This window comes from Pocillopora damicornis, chromosome 14 (genome assembly GCF_964200805.1).
Source record: "Pocillopora damicornis chromosome 14, jaPocDami1.2, whole genome shotgun sequence".
NCBI classification, from domain to species: Eukaryota; Metazoa; Cnidaria; class Anthozoa; order Scleractinia; family Pocilloporidae; genus Pocillopora; species Pocillopora damicornis.
Genome location: NC_142683.1, coordinates 15718264 through 15741269, shown reverse-complemented (window position 1 = coordinate 15741269; position 23006 = coordinate 15718264). Strand labels below are relative to the sequence as shown.

The following is a 23006-nucleotide window of genomic DNA, read 5'->3' as shown; positions in this document are numbered from 1 at the left end:
GCAAAGCGCGCGCATCAAGCGCAAAAATAATAAATTGGTGTTATGTTTCACCACTGTGATGTTCTGATTGTTGAGAAGGGTCTGCATATATTACCCACGCCCTTGGAATTTAAGTCAATTTAGCGTTAAAAATGTTTTCAGGCAATGGGAAATTTTCCCAGAAGTCGCTGTATACGCAGATGCATGTGCATATATCGACGGCAAACTATTGATTTATCTTTGCTTGACAAGCAAAGTGAACATCTACCTAGAGGCCTACGGGTACTATGCACCGTCAGATAAAACATCGTAACAGAATAATTGAAGGGTTGAGTGCAAAAGAAGCCATTCCAAAAGGATCTCATTCAAGATAGACATCTAACCAAAAAGTGGGATGCTTATACGAGAAAAGAAAAGAAAATCAAACTCAGTTAATTCAGATTTAATCAAATTTTCAACAGATGACAATATCACTCTAGTGAAGGCTATTTTATTCACCCATTCATTCATAATTGTTGGTAAGATTTCTTTTTTATATGGGTTGCTGTAAATGTCAAGGTTTTAAATAAATTCTTTGCAATTCAAATGTTTGTGTTTTTTTTTAACATGTTACTGCTCTGGAAATGCACTTGATGTGAAACTCTAACAATTCCAAAGGAGGTTTTGTAGACAAATTCATGGGTCTGGTGTGAACATACTTAACATGTTGATGGCCATGTCTAGGTACTATTCACAATTTGGAGCAGGGGAATTTTGGATATAACTTGAATTAAGCATGCTTCAAAACCCAGTCAAAACTGTTCAAGTGAACACATGACCCATTAGATGTTTAACCCTTTCACTCCCACAAGTGACCAAGACAGAATTTCTCCTCACAATATCAATACAATATCAAGCAGGCAGGTGATGAGAATAGAGAAGAATATCAATTATGGGATTATTAGTTGATCCAATACCAAATTCTCTGAACTAACATCATAAGAATTGTGTGGCAGATAGTAAGGAGAATTACTAATTAGATCTTGGGGGTGAAAGGGTTAATAATTATTATTAGTATTACACTAAGCCAAATAGCTTGCCTTACTGATTTTATTTAAAATTAAAAAAAGTATTTCTCCTCAAGTTGCCTCCATTTCCAGTCTCTCCACATTTCATAATGATGGCAGAACATCTCTGCATACTATAAAAATGAAAATAATATTGATATTCCCCTAAACTACTTAACATGTTACAAGAACATCTCTGCATAGTATACAATAATAATAATAATAATATTTAATAATAATCATCATAACAATAATGATAAAGTAAGAGAAAACTTAAGCAGAAGAAAACCATAAATCACTCACAAATTCTGCATACCTAATAAGAAGCATCTTTGGGAGGCTTGAGGAGCTCATACAGGACAAAATCTTTATCATCTGGTTGTAAAAAAGCACAACGATGCTTTCTTTAGCAAATATCAAAAAACAAAAAGGTTTATATAGATGAATAGTTATGGAACAATATAGCAAAAAACTCATTTTTACAAAATCAAAGAGACAAAGAGTGAAAATGGTCAACATATTAATTACCTTGAATACTGTTTTCATTTGACAACTCTGTGTCTTTGTCCAATTGTTTAATGTCTAATGAGGGAAGAAGAGGGGGGAGAGAAGGGGCAAGAGGAGGGAGGAGAGGAGGGGGAGGGGGGGGGAAGAGGAGGAGGAGAGGAGGGGGAGAGGAGGGGGAAGAGGAGGGAGGAGAGGAGGGGGAGAGGAGGGGGAAGAGGAGGAGGAGAGGAGGAGGAGAGGAGGGGGAGAGAAGGGGGAAGAGGAGGGAGGAGAGGAGGGGGAGAGGAGGGGGAAGAGGAGGGAGGAGAGGAGGAGGAGAGGAGGGGGAGAGGAAGGGGAAGAGGAGGAGGAGAGGAGGGGGAGAAGGGGAAGAGGAGGTGGGAGAGGAAGGGGAAGAGGAGGGGGAGAGGAGGGATCATCTTCCATATCTTCATAATCCTCCTCAAAATCCCCTGATTCATACTTACCAAGAAAAGCAACACCAAAACCAGCAGAAACCTCTTCCATGGTTTTTTTAGGACTCACTCCTGTTCTGCATTTATTGATTCCATCTTCACCTATTCTTGCACTGCTGTCTTCACCAGCACAATGCACAAAACAGTATCTGCCAGTTTATCATAAACATATTTCTGGCATCTATTGAAGTTACAATCTGCTAAATAAAATAAAGTTATTGTGAATAAGTAATAGCTATATAAGATTGCTACCTTAAACATACATTTATTGATAAACCCTTTACACCCTGACATCAGTTTGCATATTCTCCATACTGTTCTCTATACATTTCCTAAGGTGCTGATGAGGAGAATTTGTTTAAAAATCAAGAGCTTTATAAGTTGTTGGTCATATCCTTGATTCTTGTAACTTTAATGCTTGATTCAGGTGTGATATTGTATGGAGAAATTAGAAGCTGGTCACTCTCAGAGGTTAAAGGGTCAAGATTTTTTCTTTCATTAATGTAATGCAAACTGTACATCACTGGTAAAACAGATCCTATTTAATGGCTCTGTGATGACCTCTCTACAAGTAACTGGAATTGAGGCAATAGAAAATATTTTTGCATGCTCAGTGTATTGTAGCATGATAGTATTTAAAAGTTTCCTGTTTCTAAATTCCAGCAGTGGATAACTCTTGTATTCCAGCATTGTTATTTTCCAGCCCCTCTCAGCTGTTCTCAGTTTCTCAGCAGGAGTTAACTGTTGTATTCCAGTACTGTTAATTTTAAGGCCCACACAGCTGTTCTGAGATTACCAGCAAGGAATAAATATTCTTTTCCAGTACTTACTTGTATTTTCCAGCCCCTGTAAGCTGTTCTGTCTTTTCTGTTTTCCAGCTAGAGGTAACTATTATTTCTTAGCACAATTATTTTCTAGCCTCTCTGGGCTGATTGGAGTTTTCCTGCTCAAGTCAACTGTTACTTCCATAAAAACTGAATAATGTACATAAGGACCCAGGCAGGAAGCGAAGAAACTTTCCTTGGAAACCTTGGAAATAAGACAATAATGTTTTTAATTACTCAGATCAATACTAAAAAATTTAATTGTTTGTTGAAAACAATGATATGTAATGATATGTAATGTTATATAATGTTATAATTATAATGTTAAATGTTACATAATGTTGGAAATATCAAGGTCAACAGTAATTTTTTGAACATAAAAAATTTAATAAATTGACACCTGTGGAGTATGTAGCATCACTTATGAATGAGACAAGAATGTGCTTTTAAATTTCCATCATACCTAAATAATGTCTGTGTACAATTTGAGCTCAAATGTAGTATTTTTAACTTATAAACCTACTCCTGGTAAGTGGCCCTGGCAACCTATCTTTACATGTAACTGCCAATAAAATAACCCTCCATTTTTATAAAGATCTGAGTAAGCTTTTAAGGCCTTCCTATCATTTTTTTAAAGCATGGCCTCACCAACTTTTTCTTTTAGCTCCACTGATAAAAAACATTTAGGGAAAGTCATATAATCGACAAGCACAACTAGTGCTTAAATACTCAGTTGGCAATTGACTGAGACACCATTAGCACCACAACAAAAAAAGCAAGAACCCTCAACTGGCTGAAACTTGCATCATTTAGTTTCATACTATTCTTCCCGCATTTCCTGACACATTAACCTCTATTTAGTGGACACCTCTTTAACACAGAACCAGGGAAGGTTCCCCAAGGGGTTACATTTCATACTTTTGATATGCAGTTTAAAGTGATTTAATATTTTAAATACAGTTAACTTCTCCACTTATTACACAACAACTGTGCAAAGCATGTCAACAGTAAATAACAGACATGGAGAGTTACAAATTACTTTCAGTACTTTAGAGAGCAAGCAACATGTTCCTTACCATCATTTTTCTGTATTTTATTTCCATTTACAGAGTCAAGTGGCTGTAACAAAAAAAAAAAATTCAAACAGTTTTAAATGTATTTTAGTCATTAACATAGAATTAAAGAAATACTCTCACTTACGAGCAGAGATTGTCAGTAAGCGTCTTTTATTTTGACCTTCAGAACAGTTTTGATACCAAAGGTACCTTCCCAGTGTTCAAAAGGAAAACATCATTGCCTGATTCATCACAGTGATCTGAATAAAGAAATATTGAAAACTCCTTTCAGAAAAGATTATCATACCACTATTAAGACTTACTTTCTTAAACTACATGAACCAAACACTCATGCCCTTGGAATTTCAATCACTCACCACTTTTTGTGAAGAAAGAGCTGACATCATATTAATCACAAGATGAGATTGTTCAAAAGTAGTGCGATGTACTTCAACCTGTGAGTCTGCATGGTTTGAAAAATTTTTGTTCAATAGCGACATTTTCTTTTTAATTCAACTGTAGGTAATTAATCAGAAGAAATCCTTAAATTAATTATACATTAATTATCTCAACCCAGACAATCACACAACTTTTCACACACCTTTCAGTTGAAATCTCATGCAATACAAAATGGTTAACATCAAAAAAAACCTTTCACCTTTAGGTATTGTATCTATCATTCATAGGAAAATACTCATCAGATACAAGAGCTTACTGTCAGTAAAACCCTGAGCATGATACAATGTTATTGCCTTAATTTCTTCACCACAAATAAAGTTACATTTTACAAGTTACCTTTCTCAGTGTCCTCTGTTGTTGGCATAACTGCTGAAGGCTTTTGCTGCCCTCTGAACCAGCAGGATTTCTATTCAAGAATAAAATCATTTAATCATTAATCAATTATCAGCCCATGTTGATTGAACTTCTTAACCACTGTCTTGATTTTTAAACAGGTTAACTGTTTACATTATTTATTCTATATTACACATTTTCCTTCTTATAAGCCAAGGGTGACTGTTGATGTGCCCACTGATAATTTAGTTTTGATTTAATTTAGTTTAGTTTTTAGTTATCCTAAGGAAAATCAACAGCCACCACTTGCCAAAGGACACTCTTACATCATCTTTTGGCAAATGAAGGTGAAAATAAAATCAATAAAATTTAATGAATGAATATATCAACATTACATAAATCAAAGGTTCTTTTATACCAAATGGAAGTTCCATCGAACTTTCTACTTACAATCTTCTTTCCACTAGGCTCAGATGATGATGGGGACTGGGGAGGTTGATGAAAAGGGGGGCCAGAGCTTTCCTGAACAGGCACTATGAACAAGTCAAATGGTTGACAATTTGAATGTTTATTTTTATGTTTAGAAGATATTTAAACATTCACAGAAAATTCCTTGATTACTCGCCATAGAACATCAACTAATTTTCACTCATGGCGAGGTTTATACTGAGTCTACAAATGCATAATAATTGCAAATGACTCTTTCTTCAGCTTAACCCTATTTAACATCTTACTTCTGCCTGTGATATTCACACATCATCTGGCAAACATATAGTGAGAATACCCAAACTTATCTGGTAGAACTTTTTACCTTGAAATTTGGGGCATCATTAGCAATTGATGGTGGCATATCAAGTGCTGGTGATGCCTCATATTTCTGAGCTGGAAATTGGAGCTCCTCCTTCAGGCCCAAAGACTGCAGTAAGACAAAAAGTTGACTATCCTAAGTAAGTATAGATAATTTGGGAGAATATCCTACCTGGGATACAAAAGGCTAATGGCAGCTCTGGCTGAACTACTTGCTTATAGGGTTAAATATGTAGCAACTAGTGGGGAGAATTAATATTCAGATATTTAAGTTAAAGGGTTAAAACACTGGCAAATTTTACAAAAGTTAACCATTTTAAGTAAGTACAGATTGAAAGAATATTCCAACTAGAATATACAAAAGGCTAACTGCAGCCCTTGGCTGAACTACTTGCAATAGGACATACTCATTAAACAGCCGCAGTAATTACCTTCTTGACTGGGGGCATTGATTGCTGGGGAGACCTCAATTATTTCTGAGCTGGAATTGGAATTCCTCCTCCAGGCTCAAAGACTGCAGTAAGACAGTAACTATCCTAGGTATACTAAGTACAGATTGGGATACTAGTCCACCTGGGTTACAAAAGGCTAACAGCAGCCATGGCTGAACATATTGCAATAGAGCATACTCATGAAAAAGCAGTAACTACCTTCTTGACTGGGGGCATGGATTGGAGGTCCTCCCTCAGGCTCACAGACTGCAGTAAGACTCTCACTTGGTGTCACTTCGCCATAGGATGATGTCAAGATTCCACACACATTTCAAGATGATGCACTACTATTACCAAACTCTTTCTCTGACTGTTTAGTGTTGCTTGATACCCTTACAACAATGTCCTGCAAGCTTGATGCGGCTGCTTCTATTATGCTCCCAATGTAAAGGTCGAGCTGCTGTTCTCCGATTTTCATTGACTCCCTAGAACTGGGAGTAGCATTCTGAAAGTAATAAATCATTACATTTCTTAGCTGAAAAACTGTAAAAGAGAAAAGTATAAATAAACTTCCTATTTGCTGTTATAATATTAATGACAATGATTAATTTAAAAAGGCATTTGCATGTTATGATTGATTCTTTTGATACAAATTGTTCCTGAAGCACAGCATGCACTACACTTATTTGAAACCCCATTTGAAGCCAGCCGGTGCATACATAATTCTATATTTAAACTCAAGAACCTGGTACTTTATAGGCTCCTAGCTTTAAGGCAGCTAATGCATCAGGTTTAAAATGAAAAAAATTAAATTTTTTACATATTTAAAAGGAGAAAAGTCACTTTAGAAAAGTAAAGTAGAAACTATTACCCTGGTCTTGATTCCTTTAGAGGTTCAAGTAGTTCATGTATGATATACACACTAAATCTTAATTCTTTAGAGTTCTGTCACAATATACAGACTGGTAAACCAAAAGCTGGTAAATCCTTATAGGTTCATGCATAGTGGACTCAAAGAGATTTGATAAACAGGGTTTGAAAATAAGGAGAATCTACTGCACTTTAAACAAGGTTAGTTAGTTTCCAATTGGGAAATGTTGAAAATAAGCTAAAACGTGCGCCATTGCAATGTGTAAAATAATCCAACTGCGCTCTTTCTTAAAGAAGGTAGATTATTGCATTTCTATGACAATAAGACCCTCACCATATAAATTGAGTGTCAAGCAATTCGACAAAGAAACGGCCGCCATACTAAAGTGAACGTTTGAAGAAAACGAACGAGCAGCTGAAGATTGCTTTCCTCTCTATCGATCACTTAGAGTTCTCCTTCACGTTTTTGGACAGAGATGCTCTGTCCAATACTCTCTAATACTCTCCTTTCATAACGTCTGCCAGACGATCGATTGGGATCGTTAGAAAAGTTCGCCCTGATTTAGCCATAAATTTATTCCCTGCCCCTCCCCTGTAAAGACAGTGTTTTGACTCGTAACCAGGATCACGCTGTGCCCTGACACTTTTCTTGAGAAGATTCCTTTTAAGCAAAGGGTGGCGATCATCCCCAAATGTTGAAAAAGTTAGTTCAAACAAAAATAATGACGACTGAGATTAGCAATTCAGTATAAACGAAACCTCGCTAGTAAATAAGTCTCCAGCCTGTAAGCGCGCGCAAAAATACCGCACTATTGCACGAATAGGAAAAAACCTTGTTCAGATATTCCATCTTGCAATGTTTTCCATAGTGCTATGTTGTCTTGAAAATAGTTCGTTTTCTGCTTATCCCTTGTCTGAACTTACCTGGTATCCTTTCCACTTGCAGCCCGAGATTTTTTACAACTCTGCTCATGAATGAAGCGCGCGCATTTTATTCTCATTTCACGCGTGAAAAGATACACTTGCCGCGACAAAATCTTTCCGAATTCTCATGGTTCTTAACCACACAAAACGCTGAAAGATCGAAACCTAGTCAGATTTGTTCTGACCATGCGCCATTTTGGACTACTAACAAGGCCATCCGGAGCGGTGCTATTCCGTCGATCTCTAAGACTGTTTTATTTGTTGTTGTTGTTGTTGCCATGGTTGTTGTTGTTTTATTCGTACAAAAGACGCAATTTGATTATCTAAGACCTGCGCATCTTGATTTCGCAGACGTTTATGTTTATTAGTTGGCTGTAGCTGTCAATAAGTAAGAATAGGATTTCCTTGCGCTTGCTTTGGTGCTCGCCCTATGGAGTTTTTTTGGTCTCCAGCTCCGTTTTTTTTTCCATGCTCCGTGTTCATTTCAAACGGTGTCACTTTTCACTTGAGTTTTGGGGATATGAGTCCAATCGAAAAACAGTAATGAAAACATTTGCGTGGTGCATAGAATTTGTTCAATGAGAAGCTAAGTGATCGCAAAAGTAACATTACAAACACCGTGCAAAATGCTGATTTTATCTATTATACATTATTATATATTACTTTTAGCTAACCCTTTTCCATTATTCAGCTATTTATTCTTGGCGTCAAATTTCCTTGCGTTTACATCTGGTCCTTCATTTCCTACGCTTTGTCTCTTGGCTTCCTCTTCCAACACTTCTTTTTCTTCTCAGTTAAAGACAACTCAACTTTATGTATGCAGGAGCCCAAAGGCCTGGCACACGACAAATTCCGAATGTGTCCTACGAAATAAAGCTAGGATCTTATTTTAACCACCCTAAGTACAAAAAAATTGAACAACGAATAGTACTCACGTCTACAGGGCTCATCTCTTTGATTGCTTCCATCACTTTCTTGAATTTTCCTCCGAATGACTTATGAAGCGCCTAACTCCAACCAACGGAAAGTTATAATGACAGGTTGTAATTTTCGCGCGTCGTGATGACGTAACAAACCAGATAATAAAACAATCAACAGATTAGCAAGTATACGTAACTTCTGCCTCGTTTTCAGGCGCCTTTGCTTTGGTTCAGGAAAGCGCGGGAAAATGCCCGAGTGTGCAGACTGCTGGAGAGGAGGTTATTGACAGATTTTAATAAACGTTCGCCCATTGACTACCTCAGGCTCTAATTTACTCAAAGCGATTGCAAAAGCAACAGACAAGTCCAAGAAACGAGACTGAGAAAGATCGGGAGCTTATCAGGAAAAATAAAGGGGTGCATCGTTCCGCATGTAAACCAGTGTAGGGCTGTCGGTTGATTTGGCCACCACGACGCGCTGACCACTGACTGCGAAAATTTAACACAGACTTCTCGCAAATGAAGGGTTCTAGATAGAAGAATGAGAAAGATCGGGAGCTTTTCTGGAAATGATGAAAAGAGCGCGTCCTCCCGCAAGAAAACCAAGTCTTCAAGCAAGCTGCTTTGTAGTTGATGCTTAGTTTGCTTGCGAACTTATGAAAATGAGGGAAACATATGAGTGCTAAGTTCTGCTTGGTACGTAGCATGAAACCACTTGGCTATAAATTAACGATCGTTCCTCGCCAAAAGTAAGCTTCGCTCATCCGACCCGTGAATGATAGAAAAGAGATGATATTAAACCTTTGACAACAAGAAGTGACCATTAAGTAAATTTTGGCCACAAGTTCATTACACAGTTTGAAGGACAGGCAATGAAAAGACAAAAAGTGACTAAACTGGATTGAAGCTTTGATATCACAACAAATTTTCGATATCAAAAAGCATGGAAATACATACAGGGCACCAGTTATGAACATCCATTTTCAGATGCTGGGAGTGAGTACGTAGCTTCCAAAAACTGGAAAGGTTTCTAGAAAGTATTTCACTTTGGATATCATGGTTCATTTTACCTGATCCGTAAAACATTCTACGAGGTGGCTCTTCTTGTCCACTGACACAAATTGTCAATAAACAATGCAGGTAAACGTAGAGTATAAAAATCTCAATTGGCCGGAGGCAAACCAATCGACTATAGACAAAGTGCAGCCAAGGAGTTGAGCTCGAGCAATCGAGAACAAATCCGGTAAGTTGCAGGGTAAAGGACTTTAATTCACACGCAACACACGCCCTCTAGTATCAGGCTTCAGGAGTTTTGTGTTTCATTTCACGTCATTTTTCACCTCAAGCCAACGCCAGATATTTTGTATTGCACTGTTTTGTTTTTCTTCCCACCTACCCTCCCACCCTCGATGATTTTACGTGATGTCATAGGGTGGCAGAGAGGTTTACTCAGCACATCATTGGCTGTTGTTTACTTTTCGTTCGTATTCTTAATAAACTTCTCTCTGTGCCGAAAAGCGAATTGTGTTTTATTTGTGTCAGGGAGCGTAGTTGGGGAATAAGTTTCTTTTGGGAAAGGCTTTTCAATGACGATAGGAACATCCTTTGCAACCGCATTACTTTGGAAGGAAAGAAAAATCACAGGGTGCCCACTCTCGTCCTAGGAGCTACTCGTTTTCTCTCATTTCGAACATGAGGAATGCTTGTGGATTGTGTTTCTAAGACTTACCTCATAAGTTAAGCGTTTAGGGTAACAAGGAAACATGTAAAAATACTGAGAAAAAATGTCAAAATAATAAAAGTAATTACATAAAGTATAGCTAATTAAATCGTATGAAAGTGAGAGAATAATGTTATGTGAAGCGCTCGAGAAGTATTCAGTAATATGTTAAGGTATGTGTATACGAAGTATACTAAGTTTTTGGGAGATTTCTACTCCAAGCGCAGTCTATTAAGTATATTTTGGTTGCTTTTGGCCTCGCACCAGCTGCAGGCATTGTAATTAACAACGTATGAATAAATGGGTTTAGTTTCTAAGGAAATTGTGGTGCTGCATCGGTGAGGGGTACAACGAGATAATTTGATTTTATAATCCAACTGCACAAGGTAGAGTTCAAATAACGCGAAAATATGTATATACCACATGTGTACAGTTGGTTATTTTGTTCTGTAAAAAAATCCGTTTAACAGGCCGGCTGCGCACGCTGCGCTTCTCTATCCACTTTGCTTTTCTCGCCTTATGAGAAATGAGCAGAAAGACTTAGCGGGAAAAAAAAAAAGCACTTGGATCATAAATAACCTAGTAGACTATTCATTGGTGTGTAGCTAGTATTCCCTAGTATTTTGACTCCTTGTTTGAATTCGACGAGCCTGTGGGGGAAGTCAAAATACGGCACAGCTCCTAAAAATACTCAGGTATGTCACCGCCAGATAAAGAAAATCCGAAAAAATCACCTTGAATCTTATTTCGCAAGATAATCATCTCACGGCTGGAGCTTGGGCTGCCTGTGGTGTGAGTTCAGATAAGTTAAGTTTTTTTTTCTCTCAAGGTGAAGTGACGGGATATTTTCGTCCGTCTGAAAGTCATGCTCTTTTTCTGTTACATGCCTAACAACTCACGTTCCATCACGTACCATAAAAACAACGTCCGAAGTCCGCTAGAACATACCCAATCATTGCACTACACGAACATTAGTCAATTTTTTACGTGCTTGAATTGTATTCCACCAACCAAATTCACATTTACGCGCGCCCGGGTATTATTCACTATTCATGACTCATTTCCTCGGGAAAGTTAACAATGTATCATCAACTTTTGGTTTTCCTGAGAATGTCACGCAATGGTAAAAACATCAGTATGGTCGTGAAACAAAAAGTGAGTCATTTGCATCCTGTCGCGGTCGAGTACTAGGAAAAGAGTACCCTCTCGACACCGTTCTTGTTATCAGTCACCTTCTGAAGAACTCATCAAAATATCTTCGGTCTTGCAAAATTTTACAAATTTATCAGGTTCTTAAGGACGAATTCCACGCTCCGTCGTTGACGAAACGTCGTTTTAAGGTAAGCTCTGAAATAATTAATTAAACTAAGTGGATTTTTGTCTCACCCACTCGCAGTGTTCCATCAGTAACATTGCCAGTTTGTATTAACAAAGAAAAACTTTCTACATTGTAAAATATAGATAATCCGGTATGAGGCGTGGGGTCTTGGTTTCATATAGGTCTTTCAGCAAAGTGAGCCGGCAACAACACACCAGGCCATATGATCGCAGACAAGAGCAAGTTATGAAAATGTTATCGATCTAAAGTGCTGCGTTCCTGCTTAGTCTATTTTTTTAGAAGAATATTTAGTGAGAACCGAGAAAACTGAGTGTTACGAGATAATCTGAAGCCTTCTTCCTTTTTATTTTGATTATAAACTACCGTCTACGTATTACATCCTGTTCGCATTATAGAAATTGAAAGAGGAAGCAGTTGTCATAAACACGTTTCGAGGGGAAGATGTAAAACGCTCCTTGCTTATTAAATGATAAAAAACTTGGCAGGTATTTTCAGTCAGAGAAAAATTTAAGGCGACAAATCAAAAAACCAATTCTTTAACGCATCATTTGACTTCTTTTGAACAAATGTAGGTTATATTAAGAACACAGCGTAACTGAATATTTATCAGCACACCTGTGGAAAATGAAAATAAGCCTAAATCCAACTCGCACATAGATTTTGGAATAAATGATCGTCTTCTTTGCCCTTTCTTTTGTCCTACATAAATTAACGAGTGAACCACATGCTCCTCGTTCTTGTTCGTCATAACTCAAGTCGAAAATTTTACGAAAATTTGAAATAAGATTACCTAATTGCGTTTGTTTGTTCCACATAAAATCATGAGTACATCACGTGCTACCCGTTCGAGTTTTTCATTGAAGGCATTTTGGGTGGCGGATATTCATCTATTAGTTTAGTTTGAAATGACAGAAGGAAATAGTCCAATATGAAAGAAAGAAAACATTACTATTAATCCGAGTCATTACGTTAGTGCCATACCTCCTGACTGTGGTGTACTCAAAGTTCTACGGAGCATGCCCGAAGGTGTTTGGTTTCAAAAACAACATGGCGCGATCGGTAAGAAGTAAAGATCGTGCTTCTAAAGACAATAGGAAATATAAACCCGGGGTAAAATTGTATCAAGTGGAAAGACTTGTCAGCAAGCGGAAATCGTCGAACAAAGTTTCGCATATTGTCTTGATAATTGTGCAGAGTTGCAAACAATGGACAGCTGATTTTATGACGAGCGTATTTGCGTGTACACTATAATAAATCACATTTGAATTACTTACCATAAAATACCTTGCTAAATTTCCAAAGTGGCTACCAAAACAACGAAAAAAAAAGTGCCGATGCGGTGAGCGTTTTCTATATTTTTCGCCTTGTTGTGCCATCCCTGGTGAAAATCTTTGAAGGATCTTTAACGTACCTACAAGATCTTAATGAGAACCTTTAAAGACCTTCAAAATTCTTCTTAAGAGCTTTTCAAGGATCTTTCATTTTCTTGCTAAGATCTTCAAGGATCTTTCATTTTCTCGCCAGGATCTTCAAGGATCTTCAAAGTTCTTGCCAATTTTGCCAAATTAGACTTCACTCCATCACGTGTCATTTCCTTGTAAACAATTTGCATTTAATCACGTATTCCATCCGCAATATCCAACCCCACTGGAAAAAATGGGGTTGTTGGGATGTTGGGCAATAACCCCCGAAAAAATCGAGCACGGGCTCAATGGAAGAAAACAAATCGTGCAATTGGCGAAAGACCCCCCCCCCCCCCCCCCGCATCAAAAATCTAATGGTCCGTCAATAAGGTATCTTTTACATTATTCTAAAATGAAATGAATTTCATGCCGCGTTTACATGCAAGATAATTTAGATTATAAAAACAAGTAGTAAAAACAAGTATTTACGTCCCTTTTCTATGCTTCCCTCGCTCCTAAAGAGGATTCATACAAATATGAGTGTCGTACCGCGTTTACTTTACACAGGTACAAAAGGTCGTCCAGAATTAGTGTTTCGTTCCGGAATGAAAACCTCAATAAACTCCTTCAGAAATGACTCGTTTCGAATAGTTTTATTCTGGTATCATGTGGCAACCGAGATAAACTCATTCTTGAACAAAACTCATTCCGATATCATGTAAAAGGCCCCTAAGGCCTAGTTCAAACGTCGATCTTTACATGTACCGAACCTAACGTTTCTATTAAGTACATGTAAAGATCGACGTTTGAATCAATTAGGATCGGCAGATTTGTATTCGGATCGACAGTGCCGTTCTATCCGACTCGGCTAGTCGGATAGAACGGTAAAAGATCGGCATTGATTCATACGTCGTACTTTACATGTACCGAACTTAATGTATACATTATACATACGTTAAAATAATTATGTTTTACCCACAATTCAAGAAAGTTCGCTTACGTGCCATGCGCGAAAGCCTTCGAACCATTCAAACAATATGACGGGAAAGGAGGAAGACTCGTGCTCCTCTTGTCTCATTTTCCCACCAGTCAGAATTTCTTTTCAGTCGACGACACGAACGAACTGGACGAGGAACTGTGATGTTCCTTTGGGAAATAAGCAATAATAGAAGGCAAGCCAAATTCAAAACTCGTCTTCTCCTGGCAGCAAGGTTGTTTAATGCTAACTGCATCTTGAGTCGCCTTTTTCTACCCTCCTTAATCGCATTTGCAAGAAAAACAAGCTCTTCATTTCCACAAGTTGTGCTTCCCGCATTTTTTTCCGCCATTTTGGTAGGCATTAACCGCTGACTACAATGGAGTTATGTTCAGTTTTGCAATTAGGATCGACTAAATTCGGATCGACGTTTGAATCAACTGTCGCTCTTAATTATTCGAGTCGACCCAAATTGTAATTAGGTTCGGTACATGTAAATATCGACGTTTGAACTAGGCCTAAGAGTTTTTATTCCCAGAGCATCATGCTTTGCTTTCCTGCCAGAACACTATAAATTTCAATAGCGTTGAAGCAACAACCCGCTTTGAACTGCTACGCTGCCACTGAAACAACGATTAGTGACCACAAGAGTAACATGTTGTAATATTGTCAATTCAACATAAACAAAAATCTTCACATAGGGTAAATATTCATTTGTGTTGGTGTCAATTATTGCGTGACTAGCTTCTGATAAAACTGGAATAGGGGAAAACACAACGTAAAACCTGGGCTCTCGGCAAAAAGTAATACCCAAGCGTAATATAATGACCAAAACAGCTTATTGGTCTTATAAAATCATAAATAAACTAGGTAAGAGTGTTATATTACAATAACTTTATAACCATCCTTTTGTCTTTTAAAAGCTAGAAGCTCAGTAGATTCTGTCATATCGCTCATTGTTAAAACTGTCTTTGTTTTGATGCTACTTTTCGACATAGAAAAAGTATGTCGGACAAAAATATTCACCAAAAAATAAATATTTTTTTGCCAGCCTCAATAATGTCAGGGGATTAAGTTTAGATGATAAAACAAAGGATTATGCCTAGAGAAATACCGGAGGTCGAGTAAATTCGTTACATGAGGTCACACAACTCGGATACTATTCAGAGCGAAAATTTGCATATTTGAGCGGTCGAATGAAAAAAATCATTTCTCAAAAACTAAAATATATTTTCACAAAAAACCTACACCACAATTATCGGGACATATTGGGCTACAAAATATGAAAGTAGGAGAGAAAACGAATTTGGGCGACTTGCCGCTGTTTGTCTGATGCATGTTGACAATTAGCTCTTAACTTGCTTCTGGTTTTGTGTCTATGTATCCCTCCCATTCTCAGGAGGGAAAAGATATTTATTTTGCAACTGGGTAATATGTTGAGCTGATGTTTACAACCATTTTCAATCACCTTTTTTTCAGGCCAGGATGACTTAAAAGAACAACTTTTTAAGAAGCGTCAGTCTTCTTACAGTTGCTATGGCTACAGGAAGAAGTTCAATTAAAGTTCCATGTGAAAATGAAGACTTACCTGACAAAGAAAATGCACCAGATTTTGACGAGGACACTTTACGAGGTGAGCTAGGTTCAACTTCGGCTTCAGTTATTGTTAGAACAATTTCTATTCGATCAGTTTCAGGAATGCAAGCAGATGTGGAAAAGGATATATACAGTGTATGACCACTTTAAAGGATACTTGACCAGTCATGACTCTCTTCTATGATTACAATATGCTGTTCATTGAGAAGATCTACGACACAGAAACTTTTGCTATTTTCTTTTCTAACAGTTCAAAGCAATAACACAAAGTTATAATAAGTTAAGACTTTATTTGATCATCATATAAAATCCATTGTAAGTTTGCATCATAGATACCATCATCATCATCACCATCATCTTTCTATTTTAATGAAACATAATCACTTTGAAACCTTCAACATTCCCTCCTTTCTCCTCGAGCAACTCACAGGCATTTGATCTTCATCCAAGCCAAAGAGGGTGGGGGTTTAACCCTGCCTGCCTGGCGTTAGGGAATTTGAATAAAAACTGTCGCATCTAATTTCCAGTAGAGTACAAGTGTTAATTATTGTTGAATATGGAGGTGTTTAAGGCAGATAGTGCACTTTCACTAACAAATGCCTCAGAAGAAATAAGGCTTCAAGGTCTAGGTTTTAAAGCTTGGTCAATTAGTTTTTAAAGCTTGATCAACTAGTTGAAAGTGAAATTGCTAATTTCAACACGATTTGCTTTCTTCCATTGAGCCCGTGCAATGCAATATAAAATTGTGTGGGGCATTTGAAAATTTTATTAATTTTTCCCAGGGAATAGGAATTTTAGGAAGCCTATCTCCAAAATCCTCATCTCTAGGGGTTTGTCTCAAGTTGAGTGATGCTTATAATTCTCATCATTATTCTTACCCATGTTGTCACCTACATTGTTAGCATCATCATAACTATTGAAAATCTACAGATTTGAAATCTCCAGATCTTGGCAGCTCTGACTATACACGAATAATTATTAACTACGACCACAGACTTTGACACCCATTTTTTAATTTTTTTTCGAATTATTCTATTTTTTCTTTGCAGCCACAGCTGATGTTTGTAGGAATGAGGGTAATGAGGCCTTCAAGAAAGGAGATTTCATCAATGCTATTCATTTTTACACCAAAGGAATTAAAATGAACTGCAATGACAAAGAACTGAAGGCCAAACTGCACAACAACAGGGCAATTGCACATTCTAAACTTGGTAATATAATGAGAACTTTAATATGCATTTTTTTTTCTATTTTGAAGCTATTAAGTTGTCAGTAGTAGTTTTCTGAAAAAGGTGATGATTTTGAATGCATGCCCGGAAAAATTTACATCTTATCTTGGCCTCTCAAATATACAAAGAAGTAACCTCTTACCCCAGATATCAACGAGCATCACAAGTTTTTCCCAAAATTATCGTAATGGTAGTTGGTTTGCAACATGTATGGTTAATCAGAGATATTTATTTCAATAACAGGAAATCACCAGGATTCACTAAGGGATGCAGAAGCAGCCATTGAGTTAAATCCAACTTTCCTTAAGGCAATTGTGAGAGGTTAGATATGTTAGCTGTGCTATAATAATAGTAATAAAAAAAGAACTCAACACTCTAAAGTTAAATGAGGTTAAATGGAGTTCAATCTTGTCTCAATTGACTTTAATTAATTATAAGAGGTCGAGACCACCCTGATGTACATTTGAATCCAGTTCTTGACTGCTACGCCATTACTTCCATTAATCATGATGAGAATATTATTTTGAACGGGATGAAGAACTCAATGCGGAATGCAAAGCAAAATTTCAGCATGAATATTTTAGTTCCTTAAGTTCAATGAGTCACAGGTGTCAGATATGTTAAGAGCGTGTCCACGAGAGCACCGGGTGGTCGTGCTACATGCCATCTCACCGATTTCAATGAAACTTTGCCAGTTTAAAGGGTCTACCCTAAAACTAAAAAAGACAAACTGGTTTCTGTTTTGGTTTTTTTCCAGGGGGATATGGACCACCCCCCTGGTTTTTCTTGGTTTTCACCAAGGAAATCGCTTCAAATAGGTAAAATGTATGAAGCTCTCACTGCGATGGTATTGAACCGATTACTTTGAGGATTTGCACACATATTTTTTATCCTAAGTTAATGTCTGCTGCGAGTATCAGTCAGTTTGATGGACGGTTTGTCAATCAACAGAGGCAAATATACGACTGTGTTTTTAGACTTTTCGACTCATCCAAATATTTGACAACTTTGAGGTCAAATATCTCCCGTTGACAGAAAGCTACAACACTAATCTTAATTACCCTTTATAACCCATCATTTCATCTCTGAAAATCATCAAAAAAATCTTTGGGTACTACCGCATTTTTGTCTTGGATGCCTTTTAAAATCTGCGACTGTGACAAGTTTCTCTTAACTACACCTGTCACGCACTTCTTGCTCTCGGCGGTCACTTGACCAAATAAACCTACATTTTTTAGCTCTTTATACAAGATGGTTGTTAAAGAAAGGTAAAAAATGTGAAAAACTTTCGAGATTTTTTGTAGGAATGGAAAATTTTACGTTTAGAGAGATGCATGTAGACGAAAAATCAATGGCAAAATCGTAGCGTTTCTTTCTTCAGTCGTTTATTACTTTGAAGATTTGCTAAAATCAGCAGATATGGCTTTTGTAGGGCACAAAACATTCATTAGTCTATAATTTGATTGTTTAGCATCATCATTGCTCATTTTAGGAGATTTTAAAGTCACATGCTGCGTGTTGGTTGATATTACTACATGTTCCAGTGTACTACAACTTCGGCTTTTACAGACGAGAAATTCTGCGCTCTCGCTCGAGAGCAAATATCAATAGTTCTATCGGACTAAAAACTGTGCTTCTATCCCGAAAATAAAATTCAAATAGTGTTGTCGTTGTCACTTACCGCCATCGAACATTTCCATGCAGAACTCCGCTAAGCTAACATCTGTTGTGTGACCCGAAGACTCTCCGTAGGAATTATTCAAGCTGTCTGCTAGATAACAATTTCAGAATAATCTGCAGATCTCTTTGATTATTTGCCTGCTTCGATTGTAAAATATCTGCATATTTTTTTCAAGCATTCTATTACTACATTTAAATCCACATCTCTCTAGATCGAGTGTTGCCGGGTTTAATTGCGTGACTTGTAAAATTTTAAAATAAGAATGAGCCAGCAGTAATTTGACGAGTAGGCTTCCTGCAAATCTCCCTTGATGAAATCCCAAGACATAGCCAGTTGTTTTCGTGAGCAAAGACAATAAATATGAAAGAAAAGTGAGATGCAAATGTCTTTTTTTTAAGCTTAATAGCAGCTGTACCCTCTCCTGCAGTCTTTGTCTAAATTTTGCAAGGTCCCTCCTTATCTTCTGCCTTGTTCGGTCAGTTTCGAATTCTGAAGCTGGATCATTGGCATCGGCCTCTCTGTTTTTTGTGTTTTCCAAAGAGCCCATCCAAAGTCCACTTGGCTAGTTAACGATTGTTCGTCAGAATTTTTACCTGAGGTCCGACCTTGAACGTAGCCATCCCCTATAGAATGGCAAGCCGGTCTTAGTCCATTTCCTCTTGATCTTATCCTAGGCGGAATTTTTTTGTCGGCCTCACTGTGTTTGTCTTTGTCAAGGTACGTTTGGATGGCAGCCAATGACTGAAACGTCCTGATACATCCTTCTTTTAGCAAGAATATCTCGCTTTCTTGTTCCGTCTATGACGGATTGGGTATAGTTCTCGCGATGACCCACGTTCAGAAATCTGTGCACGTTGCTGATAACCACCCGCTTCTACGATTAGTTTGCTGAAGGTTTCTAATGTGATGAGTCTAGTGAGACCCTGAGGTGCTTCAAACCGTGCCAGTTGGTCTGCGCTATAAACTTGTCGCAGTTCTTAAGTCAGAGGGAGGATCGCCCACCTCTATCTATGTGAGCTCTTCTACAGTACCTGCGTATCCCTAGCAATCATATGATATAGAGTTCATCTCAGTCACAAATCACCAGTTAGGAAAACTGATGTTCAGATAAGCGCTCTTCTTGCCCTTCTTCCTCATTCATTGCCGACTCTAAGATAGCAGCTACAGTAAGCGTTCTATTTAGGTTTACAGTCACCTTGCCGTTACCAGGAAGACTCGCCACCAGCTTTGATTTCTTCTGCCATCTGCAGATTCATCTCTCTCTCACTTTATGTCTCCGATTTTTATGAGGAGGATACTGGCATTTACGAACCCGAAGGTCTGAATCTCACACCAAGTGGTGCACGATATTTGAGGTACATCGTGAAATCGCCACCTTCGTAATCTCCAAATAAGCCAATACGCGCTAGAATAAGCTCCATCTCGGACGAAACGCATGTTTGGGATACACCGACGTCTCTCAAACGTTTTTTTAAAGCTGTATACCCACGAATTTAGAGGTATGAGCTGTTGCCGTCCCTGTCCAGCGCGAGAAAAATAACATTTGGTTCTACAGTTAGTTGCAAAGGAACAAGACAACTGCACCATCTTGACTTTATCAATTCGAGTGTTAGATTGAATTGAGGGCTTTTTAGACACTCGATTTCTTATATGGCATCACTATGAAGACGTAATAGAACTGATACACCTACACTACATAGGATTAAAATGTCTGTTGCGCTGTTGCGAGAAGGAGGAAAGTATTACTGGAAGTGTAAACTCATTTTAAAAAGAGTTTCAGAGACGTTTCAGAAATGTCTATCTTTGATCGGCTGTCACAAAAAAATTACCCCTACTTAAATTTACTAGGAAAAATGAACTTACCAACTCCTTGTTGAAAAAATTGGAATTCATTTGACCGATACGCCGGTTGTTTCAATTTTGCTTTTTCCTCGGGCTGCTATAAAACAGTTCATAAATTGACTAATGGATAAAATGTTTTGAAATACCGTTCGGAATTTGCCTTTTTTTTCTCTGCGTGCAAATCAAGGGTAGACAAAGTTTTTAAAACATTTGACTAGAATTTCATGGAGTTCACCTCGATAATTTTCGTCGGCCAGAGTCAAGACGCGCCACGGTAAGGGACATCGCCCTCCAGTAAAATAATTTTCCAAAGAATAAACGTGGCAAGCGTGAGGAAACGCACATTTTTTTTATCATTGTGATCAAAGCCCAATGATGTACCTAAATTGGTACTTACGGTATCAAACCATCGATTATGACAGGGTGAGCTTAATTTTTCTGTCGAGGTCGACGTGACTTCACATTAAAAGCATTTTAAAGGAACAAACTAGTGAGCATCACTGCACGAACTGAGAAAGTAAAAACTTGTATTTATCTCCCACGCGTTTCGTCTGACAATAGTAGACTTCATCAAGGATTTTTTCAAGTAGGGTAAATAAGCTTGCTCATATACAAATAGTAAATAAGTTGTCTCTTTGCTATTGAAGCTGTAGTGTATTGCGTTACCTAAGCGTTACTATAGTCACGCTATATCCTGTAAGACACGATCGGTACATGATTGTAAAAGTACATTCCTATGTAAAAGTAGTATTACTGATTCCTAGTACTGTATTGTGAATATAGCTTGTTGATTCTTTAATAAAATTCAGTTGAGCAATAGCAATGAAAGAAGTAACTTGACTGAGTCTAGACGACACAACATACTGGCGACGAGGATTAAAAGCCAATAACGTACTCCTTGAGCTAGATGGAACGGACGGGACTTTCTACGCCACAGCCGTTCAACATCGACGCAGCCGACTTGTACTGCGAATGGCAGCACTGGGTGAGTTCCTTTGATATATACTCCGTGGCTTCCGAGCTCTCCGACAAGGACGACAAAGTCCAGCGAGCGACCTTCCTGCACTGCCTTGGGCCCGCTGTGCAAAGGATCTTCAGAACCCTGCCTGGCGAACATAAAAAACTTGAAGATGCGAAACTAGCTCTTCAAAACTACTTTGCGCCAAAACGAAACGTGGTGTCTGAAAGGTACAAGTTCCGATCCAGGGAACAGAGGCCAGACGAGCCGATAGATAGCTACCTTACAGCACTCAGAGAACTTGCGAAATCGTGCGAGTTTGGCACACTCGAAGAAGAGATGATAAGGGACCAGATCGTTGAAAAGTGCGCGTCGAAAAGCCTTCGACAAAAGTTACTGACTCAAGACGATCTGGACCTGACGAAAACGATGAAAGTGGCCAGGAGCGAAGAATCGTCAAGGAAAGATGCCAGCATGATTACAAAGGGCACCAAGGAAGACCCCATACCAGTCGACAAAGTCAACGCCAAAAAGCCTACCGATGGAGCGGACGAAAAAGGGTTCATCTGTTACAGATGTGGCGGATTGGATGGTCACAGTCCTAACGAATGCGGTGCGATCAACTCGAGATGCAATTTCTGCAAGAAAGTGGGTCATCTTGCCCGGGTCTGCAAATCAAGCAAGCAAGATCAGAAAGCAAACCGGAAACAAGGGAAAAAGTCACGAAAGAACCCCAAGAAGACGGACAGGAAAGTTCGAAACCTCCAAGCGGCAGAATGGTTCAGTGAGGAAAGCACGGACGAGAATGAGCCTGTATTCTCAATGAACAATGAGGACAGTTCAGTCCAAGTGAAAATGGACGGACAAAAGATCCGCATGATAGTAGACACCGGATGTAAGTACAATATTATCTCGTCACAATTGTACAATGCTAAATTTAAGTCTCATGAACTCAGACCAAGCAAAAAGCGATTTATTGCTTATGGACAGAAAGATCCATTAAATTGCAAAGGCTATTTTACTGCCACTATCAAAGTAGGAAAGAAAGAAATAAGAGCAAATGTATATGTTATACAAGGGCATTCAGAATCACTCCTTGGGAGGGATTCAAGTTTCAATTTAGAGATAATTAGTGTAAACCTCGTTCAAGACAAGCCAAGTTTTCCTAAGACTAGTGAAAATAGTGAATTAGATTCTTTACTACGTGAATTTGACGAAATATTTCATGGGATAGGTAAAGTGGCCAACTTTGAGCACAAAATTGCCGTTGACTCTAGCGTCAAACCTGTTAGTCAACGATTAAGGCGTATACCATTTAGCCAAATTGAAGCAGTTAACAACGAGCTAGACAAGATGCTCGAAAATGACATCATTGAGGAGGTCACAGAGGCCAGCCCATGGGTCTCTAATTTAGTAATCGTCCCAAAGAAATCGGGGGAAATAAGAGTGTGCTGTGACCTCAGGAAAGTAAATAAGGCTGTAATTAGGGAACGACACCTATTACCTAAGGTAGATGGCACTTTGCAAGCTATGCACGGTTCGAAGTATTTTGCAAAAATCGATGCGAAGAGTGGTTTTTTTCAGCTTACGCTAGCTGAAGAGTCGCGGTACATCACTACCTTCATCACGCCTCGTGGTTGTTTTAGGTTTAA

At 38.2% G+C, this 23006-nt stretch overlaps 2 protein-coding genes and 1 long non-coding RNA gene across 7 annotated transcripts in view; 1 reads left to right on the top strand and 2 right to left on the bottom strand.

Annotated features, from left to right (window-relative positions):
• Nucleotides 1-23006, bottom strand: part of LOC149034685 (uncharacterized) — a 340415-nt gene that overhangs the window by 288948 nt on the left and 28461 nt on the right. The window contains exons 3-8 of one of the 5 annotated variants that reach the window (XM_089194401.1): nucleotides 5109-5191; nucleotides 4662-4731; nucleotides 4012-4126; nucleotides 3888-3930; nucleotides 2818-3016; nucleotides 2000-2187 (exon numbers count right to left, since the gene is read on the bottom strand). The exons of 2 other annotated variants lie outside the window; for them this stretch is intronic. In XM_089194401.1, coding sequence (XP_089050527.1) covers nucleotides 4050-4126; nucleotides 4662-4731; nucleotides 5109-5191 — 230 coding nt within the window. In that variant the 3' untranslated portion in view covers nucleotides 2000-2187; nucleotides 2818-3016; nucleotides 3888-3930; nucleotides 4012-4049. 2 more of the 5 variants (XM_089194407.1, XM_089194400.1) reach the window with 2 other exon arrangements.
• On the bottom strand, nucleotides 408-1614 carry LOC149034689 (uncharacterized). The gene is made up of 2 exons (XR_016183123.1): nucleotides 1342-1614; nucleotides 408-1159 (listed from the first exon to the last, which is right to left on the bottom strand). It is a non-coding gene; the product is annotated as an uncharacterized LOC149034689 (long non-coding RNA).
• On the top strand, nucleotides 11514-17056 carry LOC149034688 (hsp70/Hsp90 co-chaperone CNS1 homolog). Its single transcript, XM_089194434.1, has 3 exons — nucleotides 11514-11670; nucleotides 15528-15681; nucleotides 16694-17056. The coding sequence occupies exons 2-3, from the start codon at nucleotides 15585-15587 to the stop codon at nucleotides 16918-16920; spliced, it is 324 nt and encodes a 107-aa protein (XP_089050560.1). The 5' UTR covers nucleotides 11514-11670; nucleotides 15528-15584; the 3' UTR covers nucleotides 16921-17056.